Genomic DNA, 18,474 nt, shown 5'->3' with positions numbered 1-18,474 from the left:
TTATAGGGATTTTATGTCCCCAGGCTAGAATTCCAACCAGTTTCCATTCACCAAATGTCCCTGATTGTCGGGTGAATGGATTTCCTGGCCTAGAACATTGAGTCAGTAAGTATCCGGGCAGAGTCTCCTCAAATGTAAAGTGAGTCTGTATGTATTTTAACATATTTCATCACAGCGGGATTGAGAGATCCGGGCTGGTGCCGATGGATATCTCAGAGGAGTAGTCTCTTCTTTGTCTTTCTTGATTGAGTTTCTGTAGTATGGGTTTGGCAGGTGTGGTGTTCGATTCTGGCAACGACCATCTTCCTGGGGCTCGTCCCTTTTGTCTTGCTTGATGGTCTCCGGCCGAAATCGGCCGGGCGTTGCCTTTCTCTGGAGGTAGACTTTTAGGCTGGTTCTTTTGTTTCTGTGATGGCCTGTGTCCTGTCTTTTCCTCCGAGTTGATGAGTCTGCTGAAACCTGTTATCTGGGGGGGGGTTCTTTTGCAATTCGTGGTTTTTGGAAAAGGAATTCTATCTCGACCGGGAGGAGAATTCCTTATTCCATACTTACATTTAGTTATAATTATACATACTTTATTTAAACTTCTTATTCCGAATTTTTATTTATCCAATTCTTTATTACACCAGCCAAAAATCTGTGCTGCCCTTCGCTTGTGGCTGGAGGCAAGACCAGGCTGTGGCCAGGTGGGGAAGGGTCTCCTTGTGCCCAGGCAGGGCTGTGGATTGATGTGACTTGCAGAGTCGAGATCTGTTTGGGATCACCCCTGCCCCCAGCCTGGACTCCTTTCCTCTGGCAGTGTCTGCCTGGAAGTGCCACCTCCAGCACGAGACAGTCCCAGACTCCTCCTGTGCTCCAGTGCCAGCTCTTCCAGAGGGGATCCATCCAAGCTCAGACTCCATCAAAGAAAAAAGGGTGGGCTGAGCTCAGCCACGAGTCTCAAGGGAGGCTGCAGGACTCCCTGGGAGAAGAGATTGAGCAGCTAAAGAGAAATGAGACACATCCCATCCATGTTTCCTACAGGAAGCTGGGGATAACATAGCCTGGACCTCTTATTTTTAGCTCTCTTTCTGATGCCTTTTTAAAATTGTCACATCTTTTTCACACATATTTTGTGTTGTTTGGGATCCACCACAAGGTGCAGTTCCTACTTCACCAAATCCAATGGCTGTGCAGTCATAGTCACTATAAGCTCTGGTTATATTGAACCTAAACAAAGGGGAAAAGTCAAATTTGATTACATTCCTGACAGGCAGAGTGGCACCTGGCCTGGCTGCTAAGCTGTGTTACTGTCACAGGGATCAGGAACTGCCTTGCTGCAATCTCCCTCCTATTCCTCATTTTTGTTCCCCACATCTCCACAAGAGTTTCTGGGCAGTGCTTTCCCATCCAGACCTTCCCCTGCTTTGGTCCCCTCCAACCAGTGGTGCTGACATCACCCTCTCTCTTGTCTCTGCCTCCTGTCTCCTTCCTTCCCCCAGGAAACTGCATCCAGTCAGATTCTTCCTTCACCAGCAGAACTACAGCTGTGTCCTCTCCTGCCACCCTGATGGGACAGGCCTGTGCTCCCTTGCACTGAAAGGCTCCTTTCCCTTGGCACAGGCATGTGCTGAAGCATCTGGATCTCAAGGAATCAGGTTCCCCCCAGCTACAGTTCCTGATCTCCCTTGCGCTCTCTGCCCTTTGCTCTGGCTTTGGGATTTTCCTGTTGCCAGACATTGCATGGCAGGGACTTGCTGGATTGAACTCACATGGTTGGGTCATGTTTCATGTTGTTGATCCACTTCCACTCCTTTTTCTTTTCAAAGTATTTGAGACCAAGTAAGTAGTAGTCATATTTTGATACTGAGAGAAGGTAACTCTGGAAAGGAAGCCAACAATGGGAATACATGAGAATGACATTTTCTTCACCAGAGGCAAAAGTCTCAGTGTTAAATAGCCAGCACAGAGAGTGCAGTATGCCTCCAGCCACGGCACATCTTCCCACAGCTCCAGAGGATGAGTTTCTCCATTTTGGAGGCCCCTTATGAATATAACAAATGCAATAATACACCTGTGGTGCTATTATAGGTGTATTTTGAAGTTTAACAACTGTGACTTGATACCTGGGGACACTTTTCCCTTCTGCTGGGGGTGGAAAAGCCTTTTCAGGTTTTGTCACAGCCATGGATCTCATAAAGTGTCTGTTCAATCTCCATGGTCTGTGTGCTAAATCCATGTAAAACCCCAGCCAGCTGGGCAGGGAGTTTGCTCCTTACCATGGCATCAGACCTGGGCACAGAAGCTTCCAGGGGCAGGACTCCAAGCCCCAGGAGACCTCTCCCTGTGCAGAGCTTTGCTCCCACTGCCTGGGCTGGGGTGTCCATGGCTGGCAGCACGTCCCATAGCCCAAGGACATGTGACAGGAGCTGACACAAATGTCACTGCTGAGCCCTTGGCCAGGCAGCTCCCGCCTCTGAGCGGCTGCCCCAGGAGTCTCACCATCTCTTCCCTGCTGTCAATGACCACCAGGTCTGACTCCATGGTAGTGCATTCTCCACGGGAGGCTTCCCAGTCCTTCATTTTCTTCTCTGGAGAAAAGAAGTAGCATTTTCTCCCATGTTTTCTCCATAGTGGAGGGCACCCTGCAGAAGGGAATAAGAGGTGTGGAAAATCCATGCTCATGCAGACCAAAGGATGCCACGACGAAAGAGAGGTCAGAGAGGAAATTCCAGCCACAGAAATCCCCGTGTGCTCCTGCTGGGAATTGTCAACAGAGCATCAGGGATCCCCCACAGCCTCTGGAGCTGATACCAGCCCAGAATCACCAGGCAAGAGCCAGACACGGAGCAGCACGGCAAACATGATCCAGCCTTTCCCATCTTTGATCAGGGCATACAGAGAAATGCTCAGGGCACAGAAGCAGCTCTCAGATTCCTGAAGTCTGTTTTGCCTGATGCAGAACTGGGCAGCAGAGGTGCTACTGAAAGCACCAACATTTGTGTGCATTGCCAGGCAGGGCAGTGGGAGGATCTGGGGTGGGAGCTGGGATTCAGGAAGACAAGGCCTGCAGGAGACACTTTGGTTGGGGATCCAGCAGCTCCTAAAGAGCAGCATGGAATTACACTGAGGTCAAAGGCTGGCAATGGAGGGGCCTTGGGAAAGCAACACAAGCACATTGTCCATCCTGCTCCCTGCAGGGCTGGGGTACCAGAGGGATTGTTCCTCCTGTCCCTTTTCTGCCTCAGACTGCTCTGATCTGGCAGCAGAGAGGCATCAGTTCTTTCCTGTGGAACAGGAATGCAGAGCTGGATCACCACTGGTTCCAAAGGAGGTGCAAATGCAAAGCCTCCATGGGCTCTAAAGCTCATCCTGGGAGTGTTCAGTTTGTATTCCTGACATGGCAGAGGGGTTGTTTTCCTTCTGAACAAAATGCTGACACAGCCCCCTTTCTGTCCTCCTTAGCATTCAATCCAACAGGCTTCTGGCAACTCCCTTTGGAATGACAGAAGATTGCCTACCTAATTCCTCTTCGGGGATGTGGGACAAAGTTGTTGAGCTGTTTTGGCTGCCTGCAGTTGGACCATCTGGAAATAAGAACACAGTTTCTGCTTGCAAGGAATGACCACTGTCAGAGCTTTGCTGGAGCTCTCTGACCCCCCCCCATAACCCAACACAGAATGCAGACTCTGTCTCTTTGCTCATGATTCTACTATAAAAATTCATAAAATGATCAGGTCAGGTTCCACTGAGTAAAAGGCAATGCAAGAATGCAGTTCATTTAAATAACTTATATCTTAGTAACAGTGTAGTTTGCATTACCCTACAAGACCCTATGGAAAATTAATAAAAAACTAAAACTTAGAATAAACTCAAAATGCAACAGTTTTTATTTGGAGCACAAGTGAAACCTGTGTGCTCTTGAACTTATAAACTACTTTGATTTCATTTCTTGAGTTTGATCTAGATCTCAAGTTTCTTAGGAGTATTTTTTCAGGTCTGTAGCTGTTCTGAGCCAGTACTGAGCCCCACAAAGGAACTATAACTAAAGCCAGTCCTGGATCTAAGTCTAAGGACTCCTCTTTCCATGTTAGACTTATGTTTTGCTGTTTGACATTTTATAAATGCCAGGGCATTGTCACATATCAATCCTGAACTCTTTGCCTTGAAAAAGAAGAATAAATTGCCTCCCCCAGCCCTATTTTTTTAAGTTCCAAGGATCAAAGGCTTTGCCGTGTCTTCCCCATGTGCATCTCTGAGCTAGTGGCAAACTCTGGGACTTGAGAGCGATTGGTTGTGGAAGCTTCTCAAGCTTTCTCAGCTGTGAAAGGATGGAATGAAACAAGCAAAACCATCTGAAATTTAAAAATGGTTCTTTGAAAACAAGGAAATACCAAATGGATCTATTAATTTTTTTTCTGATGTAAGATTTTTTTTTGGTCCAATATATTATTTATCTTTTTGTGTAGCTCAAAATATGTTATGATCTTAAGCAAACTCCTTTAAGATGTGGTTTATTTTCCTCCTTCAAATGAGCTTTAATTCATAATTATTTTAAGATTTTTTGTTTCATGGACATCTTGGTCTCATGATACAACCTCACCACCTTGTGGGATTCTCACAGTTAGCAATGATATTACTGGTAAGCATTATCAAATCTTAACTTGTTTCTTCAAAACATTTGTATAATAAATTCTTTGTCATTTGAGTGTTGTCAGTTTTTCATTTGGATTTTGGCTTTTCCATCTGTTGGAATTTTAATCTTTCAAACCACCTGACTCTTACAGATTTCCTCTTTCATGGTTGGCAAAAAACTGCTGTCCTTTGCCTTTAAAGCAAACTTCTGTTCCCACTGGATTTATATGTCATGGCCTGGACATCAGTCAGTGGGAGAGAGACACAAATTAATTGCTGTTATGACACCAACAAAAGAACTTACATGTGATTATTAAATATACTGCCAGGACCAGTATGAGGATTATCACCACCAATATAGCAGCATGTTTTCTGGAACAACAGCTTTTACCTACAGAGAAAAATAAAGATTAGGGGACCAGCTGAACAGAAGCACCTTTCCTCTTCATTCCAAAGTGCCCTTTTCAGGCCCACACTGGGAATCTGGGGCCTTCCAGGTTTGCAAGCTGGAGCCAGGCTGAATGTCCGAGTGCTTCCCCACTAGCTCTGGTCACCTGTGCTCAGGGAACTGAATAGATCCCAGCTTGCAGTGGGTTTGAGGAGAGGTGAAAAGGAGGAGAGTCCTAGCAATCAGTGGCCACCCTCTGCTTCCTCATCTCCTTTATTCACTTTTCACTGCTGCTGGGGGCAGGAGCCAGGGCTCAGGGGTGGCTGTGTATGGCCCATCTTACCCTTCTATTCCTTTGTCAGGGAAAGCCAACAAGTGTTTAGGGGCACAGAATGCAACACCTCAGCTGCCCCTGCTCTGAGTGTGGAAAGCAGACAATTGTGTCTTCATGGTTTTGTGTCACTGCATGTTTGGGGCATCAGAACCAGCCCCTCTACCCTTCTTGTTTAAATTCCCATCACTTTATCAGACAGTTAAACTCACCAGATGATTTGCAGTCTGCTGCAGCGTTTGTGTCTTGGGATTTCACTTTGACTTCTGCGTAGGTACAATCTGAGTCTGGGAATAAGAACAGAGCACAGAGAGAGCTGTGAATCAACTTAAATTAAACAAAAATGACTGAAATTGTGAGAAATGCTGAACACAGGACAGCAACTGGTTGATGTGACTGTGGCTAACTATGCACAAATTATATTTTTCTCCATTATAGGCACTGATCTGTGCTCTGTGCTGGCCAGGGACAGGACCCAAGGGATACAGCTGGAGCTGTATCAGGACAGGGTCAGGTTGGATATCAGGGAAAGGTTCTTCCCCCAGAGGGTGCTGGGGCACTGAACAGTCTCCCAGGAAATGGTCAGCCCCAAGGCTGCCAGAGCTCCAGGAGAGTTTGGACAGAGCTCTCAGGGATGCACAGGGTGGGATTATTGGGGTGCCTGTGCAGGGCCAGGAGTTGGACTGGATGATCCTTGTGGATCCCTTCCAGCTAAGGATATTGTGAGTCCATGTTCCATGATGACACTTTCATCCTTGGAGCACTTGCTATGGGCAGGAGCAGATCTGGTTTCTCTTCAAGGCAGACAATACCAGAGGGGACAGGGGCACACACTCACACGGTCAACCTTGACAAAAGGGGAGGAAAGTGCCAAAGGTGGCCTAAGGTTGTTCATCCAGACAGGAATGGTGAGAATGACTAAAACATCAAAGCCTGAAAACTGCAGATTGTGCTAAATTTGGAGGGGTTTGAGATCTTATCAAAATTAACAAGATAACATGGAGAATAGTGAAATCTCTTCTATCATCTGCAGGTAATAAATACAAACCAGCAGGGAAGAAAACATATGGAGAGGAAAGAAAGACCAGAGGGAGATAAAAAGTGGGTAGAAACTAAAAAAAAAAGATGCTGCAATGTTATAAAACTCTCAAAGTCATCGTGATATACAACACTGAGCCTCCTGGGTTTTATCACTGTACAGAGCTAAGACAGAAGCCAGGGTTTTGAGCTCTTTCCAGAAGATGGAGACAATATCTGGGAAATCTTGTACATAAACTCAGTGAACACACAGAAGAGCTGGTAGGGATTTTCCCAAAAGGCACAAGCAGAAAAACATAAAAATGTTACTAGAAATCTATCAAAATTTTGAATAGGAACACATGGGTTAAATTATAAAGAAAATGGAACTTGTAATCACGTGGCATCTATTGTGGGCAATTGAGCCCTGAATTAAGGTGCTGAAAGGGGTAGTAAAACCTTGTTTCCACCCATCTGAAAATAGATGCAGAGGGTCCACCCTTTGTGCAAAAGACAAACACTGGATGTCAAGAAATAATTTCTGTCAGAGTGAAAGGAGGGTTAGAAAGGAAGGAAAGACAAAAGAAAATTAAATACAGAGACAAACTGTATGAAGTCGTATTTTTTAGGATGTACTTTTATGCAGATGTTGCAAAAAAGATGTTAAATTTTACATCAAATCTATGTAAAAATTTTAAACTCATTAAAGATAAATCATAGGTTAGAGTTTTTCAGTCTTTGATCCTAAATCAGACTAAACCTGTCCATGAAACATTTCACAGCTGTGCATTAAACAAGCAGTTTGTACAGCCAGAGCAGGAGGAGAAGCCCGCAGGCAATGCCTGCAGTGCTCAGGGAGCAGGAACAGCTGTGCAGGAGACTGCTGCAAACACCAGCAACAGCAGCCACTCCATCCTGAGCAGTTTGCTGCAGGAATCCCTGTCTGCTGGGGGACAACAAACCTAGGGCAGGAATAGTGGATGTTCAGCTCTGGAATGGTCTTCCAAATGGATAAAAAACTACTCTGAATATCACACCAGAGATTCTCCCTCACACTTGCACCTTAGCAAGAGAAAAGTAGATCTTTTAACAGCTGGCCTTTGTAAGTATAAACAACCCTCCCTGGACACTCCACCTGCAGTTTTCCAGCACTTGCCCTCATGTTTTCCTTGTGCTCTTTGGGACTTTGGTACTCCAAGGAACTCTCTCAATATATTCAGGAGAGAGACTGGAGAATGCAAAAAAAAGCTGAGTGCTCAGCACTGGACCTACCTTGGACATCAGGTACCGTCGGGATTCTGGGTCTGGTTGATTGAGGCAAGTTCAAGTCAGCATAGAGGACATATTCTGCCATTCTTGTTCCTGCTTCTCCTTTTTCCCTCCCTCAGCTGTTCTGAGGCTGAGGTACCCAGTCCTCTAGGCTGGGTACAACTCAGAGATCCCACCCCTTTCTAAAGTTCAGGAGGAAGTTCTTGACTCTTCCACTCATGCATAAACTTCTGATGAAAAGTCTATTTCTGCTTAATCTTTTGATGGCACAGGGTTCTATGTCAGTAACATGAGGAAATAAAAGTTTATGGCTGCTCTGAAGTCACCTGTGCTGGGAAGTGGTTCTGGCATTGAAGCGTCTTAAGTTCCTGAAGCTTCATATGCTCACACACAAAACACTTTGCCCTGCTGTGTCCTGAGCACTGTGGGCTCTGTGCAGCTCACAGACTGCTTCTCTACAAGGGAATTCAAGGGTGGGGTGGGATGACAAACTGAGGACTCCTTCTCTGTTTAATCTCTTCTCAGCAATCCCTGTTCTCAACACTGTTCCAGCACAAATCCAAAACGTAGCCCATACCAGTTGCTGTGAAGGAAATGAACTCTATCCCAGCCAGAACCAGCCCAGGGCCCTAGAATTTAAGAAGGGTGTGAAGGTCCTTGAATGGAGGATCAGAGGAAGAGAACAAAGTTGGTGGAAGGGTTGGAAGGAACGTCCTGTGCAGAGCAGCTGAGGATTTCATGTTTTTTCCAGTCTGGAGAAAAGGAGGCTGAGGGGAGGCCTCTTTTCTCTCTGGAGTCCCAGCACAGGAAGGACATGGAGCTGTTGGAGACAGTCCACATGACTCAACAAAGCTGAGCTGAGTTGAGAAGCTGGAGCACCTCTGCCATGATGAAAGTCAGAATATTTTTCAACCTGGACAAGAGAAGCTTTGGGGTGACCTCATTGTGGCCTTCCAGTGCCTGAAGAAAGATGCTTCTAGTGCTAGAAGAAAGAAGGAGAGAGACTCTTGACAAGGGCCTGAGGTGACCAGCAAGAGGCAATGGCTTCACAGTGACAGAGAGGAGGTTTAAATTGGATATTAGGAAGAAATTCCTCCCTGTGAGGGTGCTGAGGCCCTGGCACAGGTTGCCCAGAGAGGCTGTGGCTGCCCCATCGCTGGAAGTGTCCAAGGTCAGGTTGGAGAGGGCTCTGAGCAACCTGGGGTAGTGGAAGGTGTCCCTGCCCATGGCAGGAAAGGAGGAATGAGAGCATCTTAAGGTCCCTTCCAACCCAAACCATTCCGTAATTCTATGATCACTGTATTTCAGTCTTTACAGAACTATAAGACATTGCTTTTCTGATTTAGAACAAACTATAGGAAAAAGCTGAGTGATTATTTTTAATAAAATAAATATCAATTCTGATTGAACCTTTTTCTTCTACAGAAAGACAATTTTCTATTATGGAAGTATTCTCTCAGGGCCATCAGATGTGGAACACCCTCTGCTGCCGGTGGTAATGGCAGAGGTTTCTTCAAAGGGCCAGGGATGTGTTCTGGTATTCTGTGCCTCACATCCCATAATCAGAGGCCCAGAAAAGCCAAGCAATCACCAGCTGTGTGAGAGAAAGAGGAGGAAGTGAAGCAGTTTCTGTGGTGGTTGATGACTCAGAAGTTTGTACTGCGGTTAAATGAAGGTTTGCAGTGGCCCTCAGACCTGACAGGGAGATGTGTCCAGAAATTCTGTGACAGGCAGATGAAGTACTGGGGCCTGAACAACAGACCCTGACCGAGGCCTCAACAACAGACACTGAGCCAAAGTTGCCTCTAGATGAACCTTCCAGCCAAATGTTATTTATATGTGGATATAGACACAGACATTGATATAGATATAGAGATAGATATATTCAATTATGAATGAACTATTGTTGTATGTGTTTGTTTATTGGCAAAACAAGTGTTGTATGTGTTTGTTTATTGGCAAAACAAGTGTTTACTTTGCATATCCAGAAACCAGATAAGGCCACATCTGGCCTAATTAGAGTGGTACACAATCAAAGACAACTCCCTTGGTTCACCCTTGAGCCCTGGCCAGACTTTGAGAGAAATCTAACAGAAGAATGAAACTAGAAATTTCGTCAGCTTGTCTGTTTAAGAGTATGAAAGCTGGGCTGCTGTCACAACAAAGTCAGTTGGAAGCCGTTCCACATCTCCAGAAAGGTGGAATGGGTTGGAAAGAATCTTAAAGATCATCTTGTTCCAACCCCCTGCCATGGGTAGGGACACCTTCCACTATCCCAGTTTGCTCAGAGCCACATCCAACCTGGCCTTGGGCAATACCAGGCATGAGGCAGCCACAGCTTCTCTGGGCAACCCAAAGTATTCTGTGATTTTTCAGCTCCACCAAGCCTTAATTTATTTTTCATTCAGAATTTTTTTTGTATTAGGGAATTGCATTACTAATTTGCCAATTGTAACACAGACTGAGTGTAGGAAACATCCATTGAGTTCAATCAACTTTTTTGGTTTTCACTGCTGTTTTTCTGGAGTGACAAGCACATGATAGCCCCAATCCCACAAATTTTGCCACAAAAATAGTGTCCCTCTTTCCTGTGGAATATTGCCTACGCTGATCAGCAGGTTCTGCTGCATCTTGAGGGAGTGCTGACTGTGTGGGCCGGTGCTGTTTGAAGAAGGAAGGTGCAACACCCCACTGAGTTGGTGCTTTTGAACTCAATTTGACAAGCATGGTGCAAATACCAGGGAGGGGAAGTTAAAAGGGGGCTCCATCTCCCCTTGTAAATCCTTTCATGTGATACTGAGATGCTGCATAACTTAATACTGGAGACAGCACACAGGGTAGTTTGTATTGTATTTCTGAGCACTCAGCCACACTTTTCAGCATTTAAATGTATACTTATTATTTTTCTGTGGTATTGTGTATTTCCCACAAAACTATGATGGGGAGTGGTAATATCTTCAGTAAATTATTTTTATGTGGGCCTGTATGGGTGGGACAATGGCCCTGTATGTCTGTGTTAATAATGAGATGTCTGTGTTAATAATTCTGTTGCAATTCATTAGCACCTAATGAATTTGGCTTCCTAAACTCTAGCTAAGGGCATGGGCAACATCTGACAGCATTTTCCTAACAAATAACCCTTTACACTCCCACTTCACTCCTACTCTTGCCAGCTTTATTTCCATGTTTCCAAGACCAGTCATGTCCATCTTTTGGCCTGTGCAATCACAAACTCAGTGTGGCCATGACCAAGAAGAAGGGGAGGTTTTTAACATACCAGGCTCTTGTCCAGTACTTACGTTGTGCAGCCTCAGGTCAGAGGTGAAAAATCTTCTGGGATCACTTGAGTCCAATGGGTCTCTGTACCTCATCAAGAGAACAGATTTGGTAAAGATGTCATTACAGGATCCAAATTCAAAGATAAATAGTCTGCAAATCAGCTACTGTGAAATAGATTAAATATGTTAAATTAAATATACATTATGAATGGAGAATGTAGTAAACACTTGGAAAAACAAGTGTTTTCCTTTGTGAAAGTAAGCCTTTGGGCTGGTTTTTCATCCCTTGACAATACTCAGATAATGACTTTTTGGTTGTAGTAAAAAGGAAAATTAAAAACCAAGGATGTGAGAGAGAGGCTTAGAAGGAAGATTTCAAATAGAAAACCTCACTTAAATTCCACTTACAGTAACTAGGATGTCTTTGTCTCAAACTGTCTTTTCCTTGGGTTCAGTGGATGCGCTTGACAGCTGAGCAGGTGTGGATTTGTCTGGATTTCATGTGCTTGCTTACTGTATCCAGACCTAAATTAATTGGGAGATATTTTCTGATATGAAAAAGATTTGAAAAAAACGGTAACTTTTTGGGACCAAAATGATTTTCTAATATAAACAAAGACTTTCCACTATCAAGGAGGAAAATACCATTGTTAATGTTAAATATATTTTCTGAAAATAATGGAATGTTTAATACTTTGGTAATCAAATATTTCAATTTTTCCTTTCAGGATGTTATTTTAGGAGAAATTAAATGCTTTGGGTTTATCCCCAGACCCTTGTTTAAAATCCTTATTGAACAAATAAGAACAAGTGTTTCTTCTATTTTTTCCTGCAGTGATTCACAGCCAAAAGGTCACTGTCTGGGTCACAATCCAAAAAATATTTTAAAAGTGATTATGACAAGAATCATTTTGCAACCAGCTGATGACAATAAGGAAGGTTGTCTACCTCACTCCCTCCAAAGTGTACCCATTTTTAGATAACATTGCAAAATATTTTGTGCAAAATATATTTTTGAAAGAGTGTGAAAGAGGAATTGAAAACAGCTGAATAAGTAAAACCTCTGCAACTGGCAGTGAACTGCTTCACTGTTCATCAGGTTTTTTCTCTGTATATGGACAAAATTAAGCTGCCTGTTTCTCTTTTATAATTAAAGCAAAACAAAACAGCAGCCTGGTTTTTATTTAGCAGCCTTGGTGGCATTTTTCCCTCTCTAAACTCCAGCTGCTTTAACATCAAGTGTCTATCCTTAGTTGTCGCCTGATAGTGGAAAAAACAAGAATTCCCAAGGATATCCTATCCTATGCCTGACATACTTAAGCGTGCCAGGGCCTCACCACCCTCACAGTGAACAATTTCTTCCTCATATCCAATCTAACCCTGCTCTTTGTCACTGTGAAGCCATTTCCCCTTGTCCTGTCACTCCAGGCCCTTGTCAAGAGTCTCTCTCCATCTTTCCTGTGGGTTCCCTTCAGGCACTGCAAGGCCACAGTGAGGTCACCCCAAAGCCTTCTCTTCCCCAGGCTGAACAATCCCAGTTCCCTAAGTTTTTCCAGGCTGAAGTTTCCCAATCCTCTTAGCCTTTCAATATACCTTTTTTTTTCAACATACTTGGAGCATTAGCAATGGGGGACCCTTAGCAAAGGGGATTGAAGAGGAAATCTGTTCAGCTTACAGGGAAGCAGATGCTTCCACTTCGGTAGGCATCTCCTGACACAATGTCAGATCCAGGCAGCTCTCCATGAGGGCTCTCCATGTGCCACCCAGCCAATTGTGTGGATGTGCAGCTCAACCCCATCAGCTCCTGTTCCTTATGGTGCCAGCAGAGGTAGAACATGCTGGAAGGATCCAGGAAGGTGGGGAAATTCCACAGCAGAGATGCAAGCTGGCCAGAACAAGAGCATGGGAGGAACAAGAGGAAGAGCATTCTCTTGATTCCTGAAAAGAGCATCACCATCATCTCTGCAGTCTCTGATACCTCTAAGTCTTGCTGATACCTTGGGCAGCTATGAGAAGACCAGTTTATATGGAAGTGCCGAGGCTGGGCCTGTTGCCAGGAAGGAGGGCTGGAACCCGACTGATCTATATTCAATTTAAAATGTAAGGAAGATCAACGCTTTACATAACATGCCCTGGCACCTTGCCTGAGTGAAACTGTACTAAGCCATCTCATATACATCTTTTAACATTTTTAACAGCTGTTTTGTACTACAGGACCAAAACAAGGCAGCCAAGTGTTTACCTCCTACCCAGAACTCCTCAGGGTGGGTGAATGTTGGCTCTCCTCACCAAGGAAAAGGGGCTCTTCTGATGAAATTGTCTTGCTGTTGCAGATTCTGTAATGAGCCCTGATTGTGCCACTGTGGCAGGATGGTTATGGACAATTTTCTTGGAAAGAAGCTCAGTCTTAATGCCGTGGGCTTATCAGAGGGAACTGTTGTGGCACGTGGAAAGGGCTCCTGTGATAGCAATCTGGAAGAGTAGAGTAAGAAAAATGCCTCTGTTCCATGTGCTATACCTTGGTGGGAGTGAGTCAAAGGAGAAAAGTGCATCACCTCTTGTGCTGCCTGAGACCTTTCAGTGTAATGACATAAAAACAAAAGCTCTCAGCAGATTTCTGACCAGTTCTGCCAGGAAGTGCCTTGTCCATCATCTCAAATTTCCACAGTTGCATGATCCACTACAAAACTTATCTCGGATCTGTGGGTTTTGGAGGAAGTGGTCATTTATTCCTATTAACTTGCAGGGAAAATGTAGGAAAAGCATTTGTATTACTTTTCTGGGGCAAGCGTTGGAAGAACAGATGAACAACAGAGAAGGTGAGTTACCTGATCTGATCCTCAGGGAGAGGGTTTAAAAAGACTGAATTGCATACAGATTGCTTGAATCCCACGTCATGTTGTTGACAGTCCTGCTTTAGACAGCAAGAATATTTATGGTTTCTTATTTCAGTTCTCTAATCAAATGCTGACATTTTTTGTACTGTCTGCTCCAGAGAGGCCCAAGACTCTGTTTTTGGGGGAAACCAGGACTGAGGGATACAAGAATGCAAATTGAGAATTTGAAGGTTAGGACAGCATAGGGATATCAAAACTGAGACACTCTGGCCCCTCTGGCATATGAACCAAAGACAGAATTAATCATGAACTGGGGAGGGGAAAAGGCAAGGGAATCTGCATCTTGCAGAGCTGCCCATGTGAGAAATTTTCACTATGGCTTGTTCTCCACTTTTAGGCAGAAAATCCCTTCCTCACATGGAGAAAAGTGTGAGATTGGAGGATGCAATTGAGATGCTGCTGGAATGTGCAACTCTTCTGGAATTACAAGGAGAAGGGGTTTAGCTGTGTGGCAAGGATTGGAGTTGTGTGGTCTCTTGGGTGGAACAGGATGTGGTGGTGTTTGCACGGCACTGCTGAGGGGCGTGGGAGAGATGTGCAGAAGCAGGAAGATACCACAGATTGGCAGTGAACAGCATGCCAAGGAAGATTTTAAAATTATAGATGACCTGAGAAGAGGGAGGAAGATAAAATCTGCTTCCTCTAGAAAACTAAATGCTCGTACAGTAGCCAAGTGTGAAAAGAAAGAGGAGAGTCAGAACCACAGGATGTGATGGCACCTCTGAGTATCTGCCTCAGGCAACAGACAGAGACAGACAGGAGAGGAAAGCAGTGAAGTTTCCCCGAGTTTTCTCTCTGGCGATTATGATGGTGTGCAACAAACTCGGGAGGTGAAGAAGAAGGAAAATGCTATGCCCAGTACTCTCAAAACAGCCCTGATTGTTCCACTGCTGAAATCCTTTGCCGCACACACGTCCCTGACTCACAGCCGGCTTCCACCCCACACCTCCCCAGCTCATCCTGCTGCAGTGCAGGAAGTAGCAGAATCCTGCTATATAGAGCCAGGTGAAGCAATGCCAGTATCATTTCACAATATTTGCATTCTGGTGAGGTTATTGACACCTCTGTTCTTTTAGGACAAATGTTAAAAAAAATTCAACTTAAAAAGAAATTTGGTTTAAAAATGTCTGAAGGCTGATACCCAAATAGGTATTTAACAGAATGGTAACTTGAACCTATTGTAACTAGGCTAAAACATTCAGCTACTCATTTCTTTGAGAGTCCTATTTCCCATGTCTGAATCCATCCCAGATTCTCTTTATTTCAAAAAACTATAGCCCTTGTGGAAGATGGTGCCAAACTGACTCACCTTTTGCCACACATCTGCAGGACTACTTCTTCCAAATCCTATGGATCATATGGAAGCAGCAGAGGAGATATAAAGCTCTTTGTTGAGTAATACATGAAATCCTGAAGGAAAAGGGGTGGCATAAGGGAGATTTTTTCACAAGCTGCCTCATGAAAGGACTTTACTTTTGCTTAATGTAATTTTTCAGCTCTTTCACTGCTCTGGGCTTGTTTATCCAGAGCTGTGTAGTACAAATCCTCCTGTTTCAGGAGTTATCCCACTGCAGCTGTGAAAAGCCCTTTCCTTCTTCACAGGCTGAAAATCCTGGATGCCCAAAAAACCCAAGGATAGAGAGGTGGAGATTCTCTTCATAATAAGTAATTTGCAAAGTGGGTTAGCAGGGCCAGATACATCAGCACGTGAAGGATATTTACAGAGTGGGGAACTGTAGGACTGCAGTTCTTTTTTACCCCTTTCCCTTTTCAAGTTTTAAAGTGGTGCCAAAAATACTGTTGAAGGCAGGGGCATCCCAGGTGATGGCTAAAGGTATTTTGGAACAGATGTAAACAGTGTCTACATATCCATTTTCTTGACAGACTTGTCACCTGAAGGCTCAGAGCAGTGGAAGCACAGTGAGGGTCAAAGACAAGCAGTTCCCAGGCTGACAAATTGGCTTTACTTGTCTCACATAGCAAATAGGAGGGCACAAGCACACACAGAGCTGCAGAAATTGATGCTTGCTGGTAAATCCTTGCATGGTAGATCTGGTGTAATCAGGAGAGTCTCTGCTTTTGGAGGCCACCGATGTGGGCTCTGCAATGACTGTGAGTTTGATGTATTGTGGTGATACCCATGCAGCCTCCCAAGTGCAGTGAAGTGTAATGATACAGAAAGCATTCAATTCCAGAAAGGTTGTTATTGACAACAGTTTTGTAATGAGGTTTCAGAGGCGTTCTAACAGCTTGGTCACTGAGCCTTTGTGTCCTCACAGTTTGATTACCTCAATATTTGTATCTGACATCCTGCAAATATCCCCTGCTGCAACAGTGCTGGTCCTGCACATTCTCTTCAACTCAGTGATGTGGATCCCTAGAACTTCTTCATACTGTGATACCCCTCCCAGCCTTACACCCCAAATCACTTATCTGTGCTGTAAAAATGCCCAGCAACTGGAAGACAGAATCATAAAATCATAGAATGGTTTGGGTTGGAGGGGACCTTAAAGATTATCTCATGTCAACCCTCCTGCCATGAGCAGGGACATCTTCCACTGGACCAGAGAGACAGGCCAATGTGCAGAGATGGACAAGAAAGCAGCCACTCAATTTTCTTGGCAAATGTGGTTAAAAAATGGCAGTACATAGAGAAACAAAACATGATGTATGGACTGGGCTTTTCGAGGAAGCAAATTATCAGTGCTTCTTTTCTCTGTGAGTCTGCATCATGAAAAGTCTGAGGGTGGCTCAAGCTGAGCATGAGTCAGAGGATTCTTCTCAGAATTTTGTAGGTTGTCCTCTTACACAGAGAATTTTCTCATTATCTCCTTTCAAATAGCACTGAAATGAGGATGCTACTTGTGTCTGATGATCTACTTACTTCTGCAGAGAAATGTGAAAGCAGTGATGATATCTCAGGGCTAGATATTTCTGCTAAGTAATTTATATTAATTTCTGTCATCTCTGAAAAAAAAAAATTCAAGTTATCCAAAAGAACCCTTATTAGGAAAGATTTTGAAGATGAAGATTACCATAAAGACTGCAGGAATTAAAGCAGAACAGCAGGCCAGCAAGGAAAGGAAGACAGCAAATTCATGGCAACTCCAGTGAAATACCATCCATCTGCCTTCTGTATGGAAGCATGATCAAACTGAATTACAGGCTCAGGTGACTTTGCCACTTTTCCTGGAACACAGAATGCCTTGGAAAACCCATCAGCATATGGGATGAGAAATAATATGATGATACTTGCTATAGAGAGCTACTGAAACATACTAATTGTGCAGAAAACACAGCTCCAGCACAGAAGCCCATTTATCAAATGAGGTTTACACCTTCATTAGGGTGACATCCATTGCAGGTGTCACAGACACCTCAATATAATCGCCCCCAAATTTTGCCCCTGAGGTAGAGCAGACAAAACGCCAAGTGCACAATTGTGAGAATCAGATATTTTAACTTGGGGCAGCCTAAGCAGTGAAGGGAATGTGACACGGCAGATGAAGAATGACCAGCAACTGCACCAAACTAGTAAATTATTGTTCCAAGGGTCTTAGAAATACGATGAGGCCCACACTCTACAGTGCACCCACCCTGGCTGTGCTGTGCTGTGCCACAACACGGTGCAGAACAGAACCCATTTTTCCCAGCACATCGTTCTGCTGAAGAATGGGAATGGGAGCATTTTATAGTCTCCAGAAGGGTTCAGCTCCAAAAGAGCCTCTCTGAAACCAGAGGTATAAATAATTCCAGCATTGCAAGCTGGTCTGATTGTCAGAAATGTTCTGCATCACAACAGGGTGGTATTTGTCTGCCAAAATATCCTTGTAATTCTCTGCTCAGTTACCCTCAATAATGGGCTATTGCCCTTCTTGGGTCACTCATTTTCCAGGGGTTTCCTCAGGAGTCCCAGGATTTGCCTGAAGCTGAGGGGACAATCATAGCAGTCCATTTTCCCTGAGGTGACTTCTACCATTGAGTGATTCAGCTGTACCTGTCAGGTGGCTTGTTTACTCCTGTAACTCTGGAACTGCTTGAGGACCATTTCCATATCCTTTGGATTTTACTTTTGCAAAAGAGCCTGTGGGAGTTTGCTGCTATGGTGACTCTAAACACCTCTGAACACCTCTTTCCCTTAGGGCTGTTGCAGTGTCACTGCTAAAGTAGCAGCTGCTTTTAAAAGGACAATTTTCTCATTATTCCTTTTCAACTGAATTTCTAGCTATAAGCTCCAGTAAATGTAAGATGTGTAATGAGATGGGTGCTTTACAAATGCAAGGAGCCAAATACCTAAATTAAACACATAAGCCATAGGGATCACAGAAATTAATTTGGTTTTTGTTGGGGTTTTTTCAGACTATTAACTTAAACTTGCCATGAAGGACAATTTTCTCAAATCAAACCAGCTTGCTTTAATCCATTCTTCCTGTTGAGTCCCTGCAGAAATAGGCCCAGAATACCACTCCGCTTTGTTGTTTCTGGAGAGCTAAAGAGCATAATTTACATTTCTAAATCTGCTAGGAAGGTGTGACAATGGTTTCCATCTAGCAGCTTCACTATAGAAAGAGGAAGATCGAGAAGGAGGAAAATGAGGATGCTGGGTTTGATTGCTCTTATTTTTTTATATACATAAGTAAATCCAGTAACCTTATCCATGAATTATTCCTGACTTATGCT

The 18,474-nt window shown here is 44.1% G+C and overlaps 1 protein-coding gene across 1 annotated transcript; it reads right to left on the bottom strand.

Annotated features, from left to right (window-relative positions):
* Positions 1 to 625: 625 nt before the first annotated feature.
* Positions 626 to 8,601, bottom strand: LOC111929865 (killer cell lectin-like receptor subfamily B member 1F). The gene is made up of 7 exons (XM_023927677.2): positions 7,623 to 8,601; positions 5,546 to 5,620; positions 4,919 to 5,005; positions 3,501 to 3,566; positions 2,482 to 2,624; positions 1,752 to 1,861; positions 626 to 1,209 (listed from the first exon to the last, which is right to left on the bottom strand). Exons 1-7 carry the CDS (start codon positions 7,702 to 7,704, stop codon positions 1,059 to 1,061), a joined length of 714 nt encoding a protein of 237 aa, XP_023783445.2. The 5' UTR covers positions 7,705 to 8,601; the 3' UTR covers positions 626 to 1,058.
* Between the last annotated feature and the right edge of the window lie 9,873 nt (positions 8,602 to 18,474).

This window comes from Cyanistes caeruleus, chromosome 4, assembly GCF_971803275.1.
Source record: "Cyanistes caeruleus chromosome 4, bCyaCae1.hap1.1, whole genome shotgun sequence".
Lineage (NCBI taxonomy): Eukaryota > Metazoa > Chordata > Aves > Passeriformes > Paridae > Cyanistes > Cyanistes caeruleus.
This window is presented reverse-complemented; position numbering and strand designations above follow the sequence as displayed.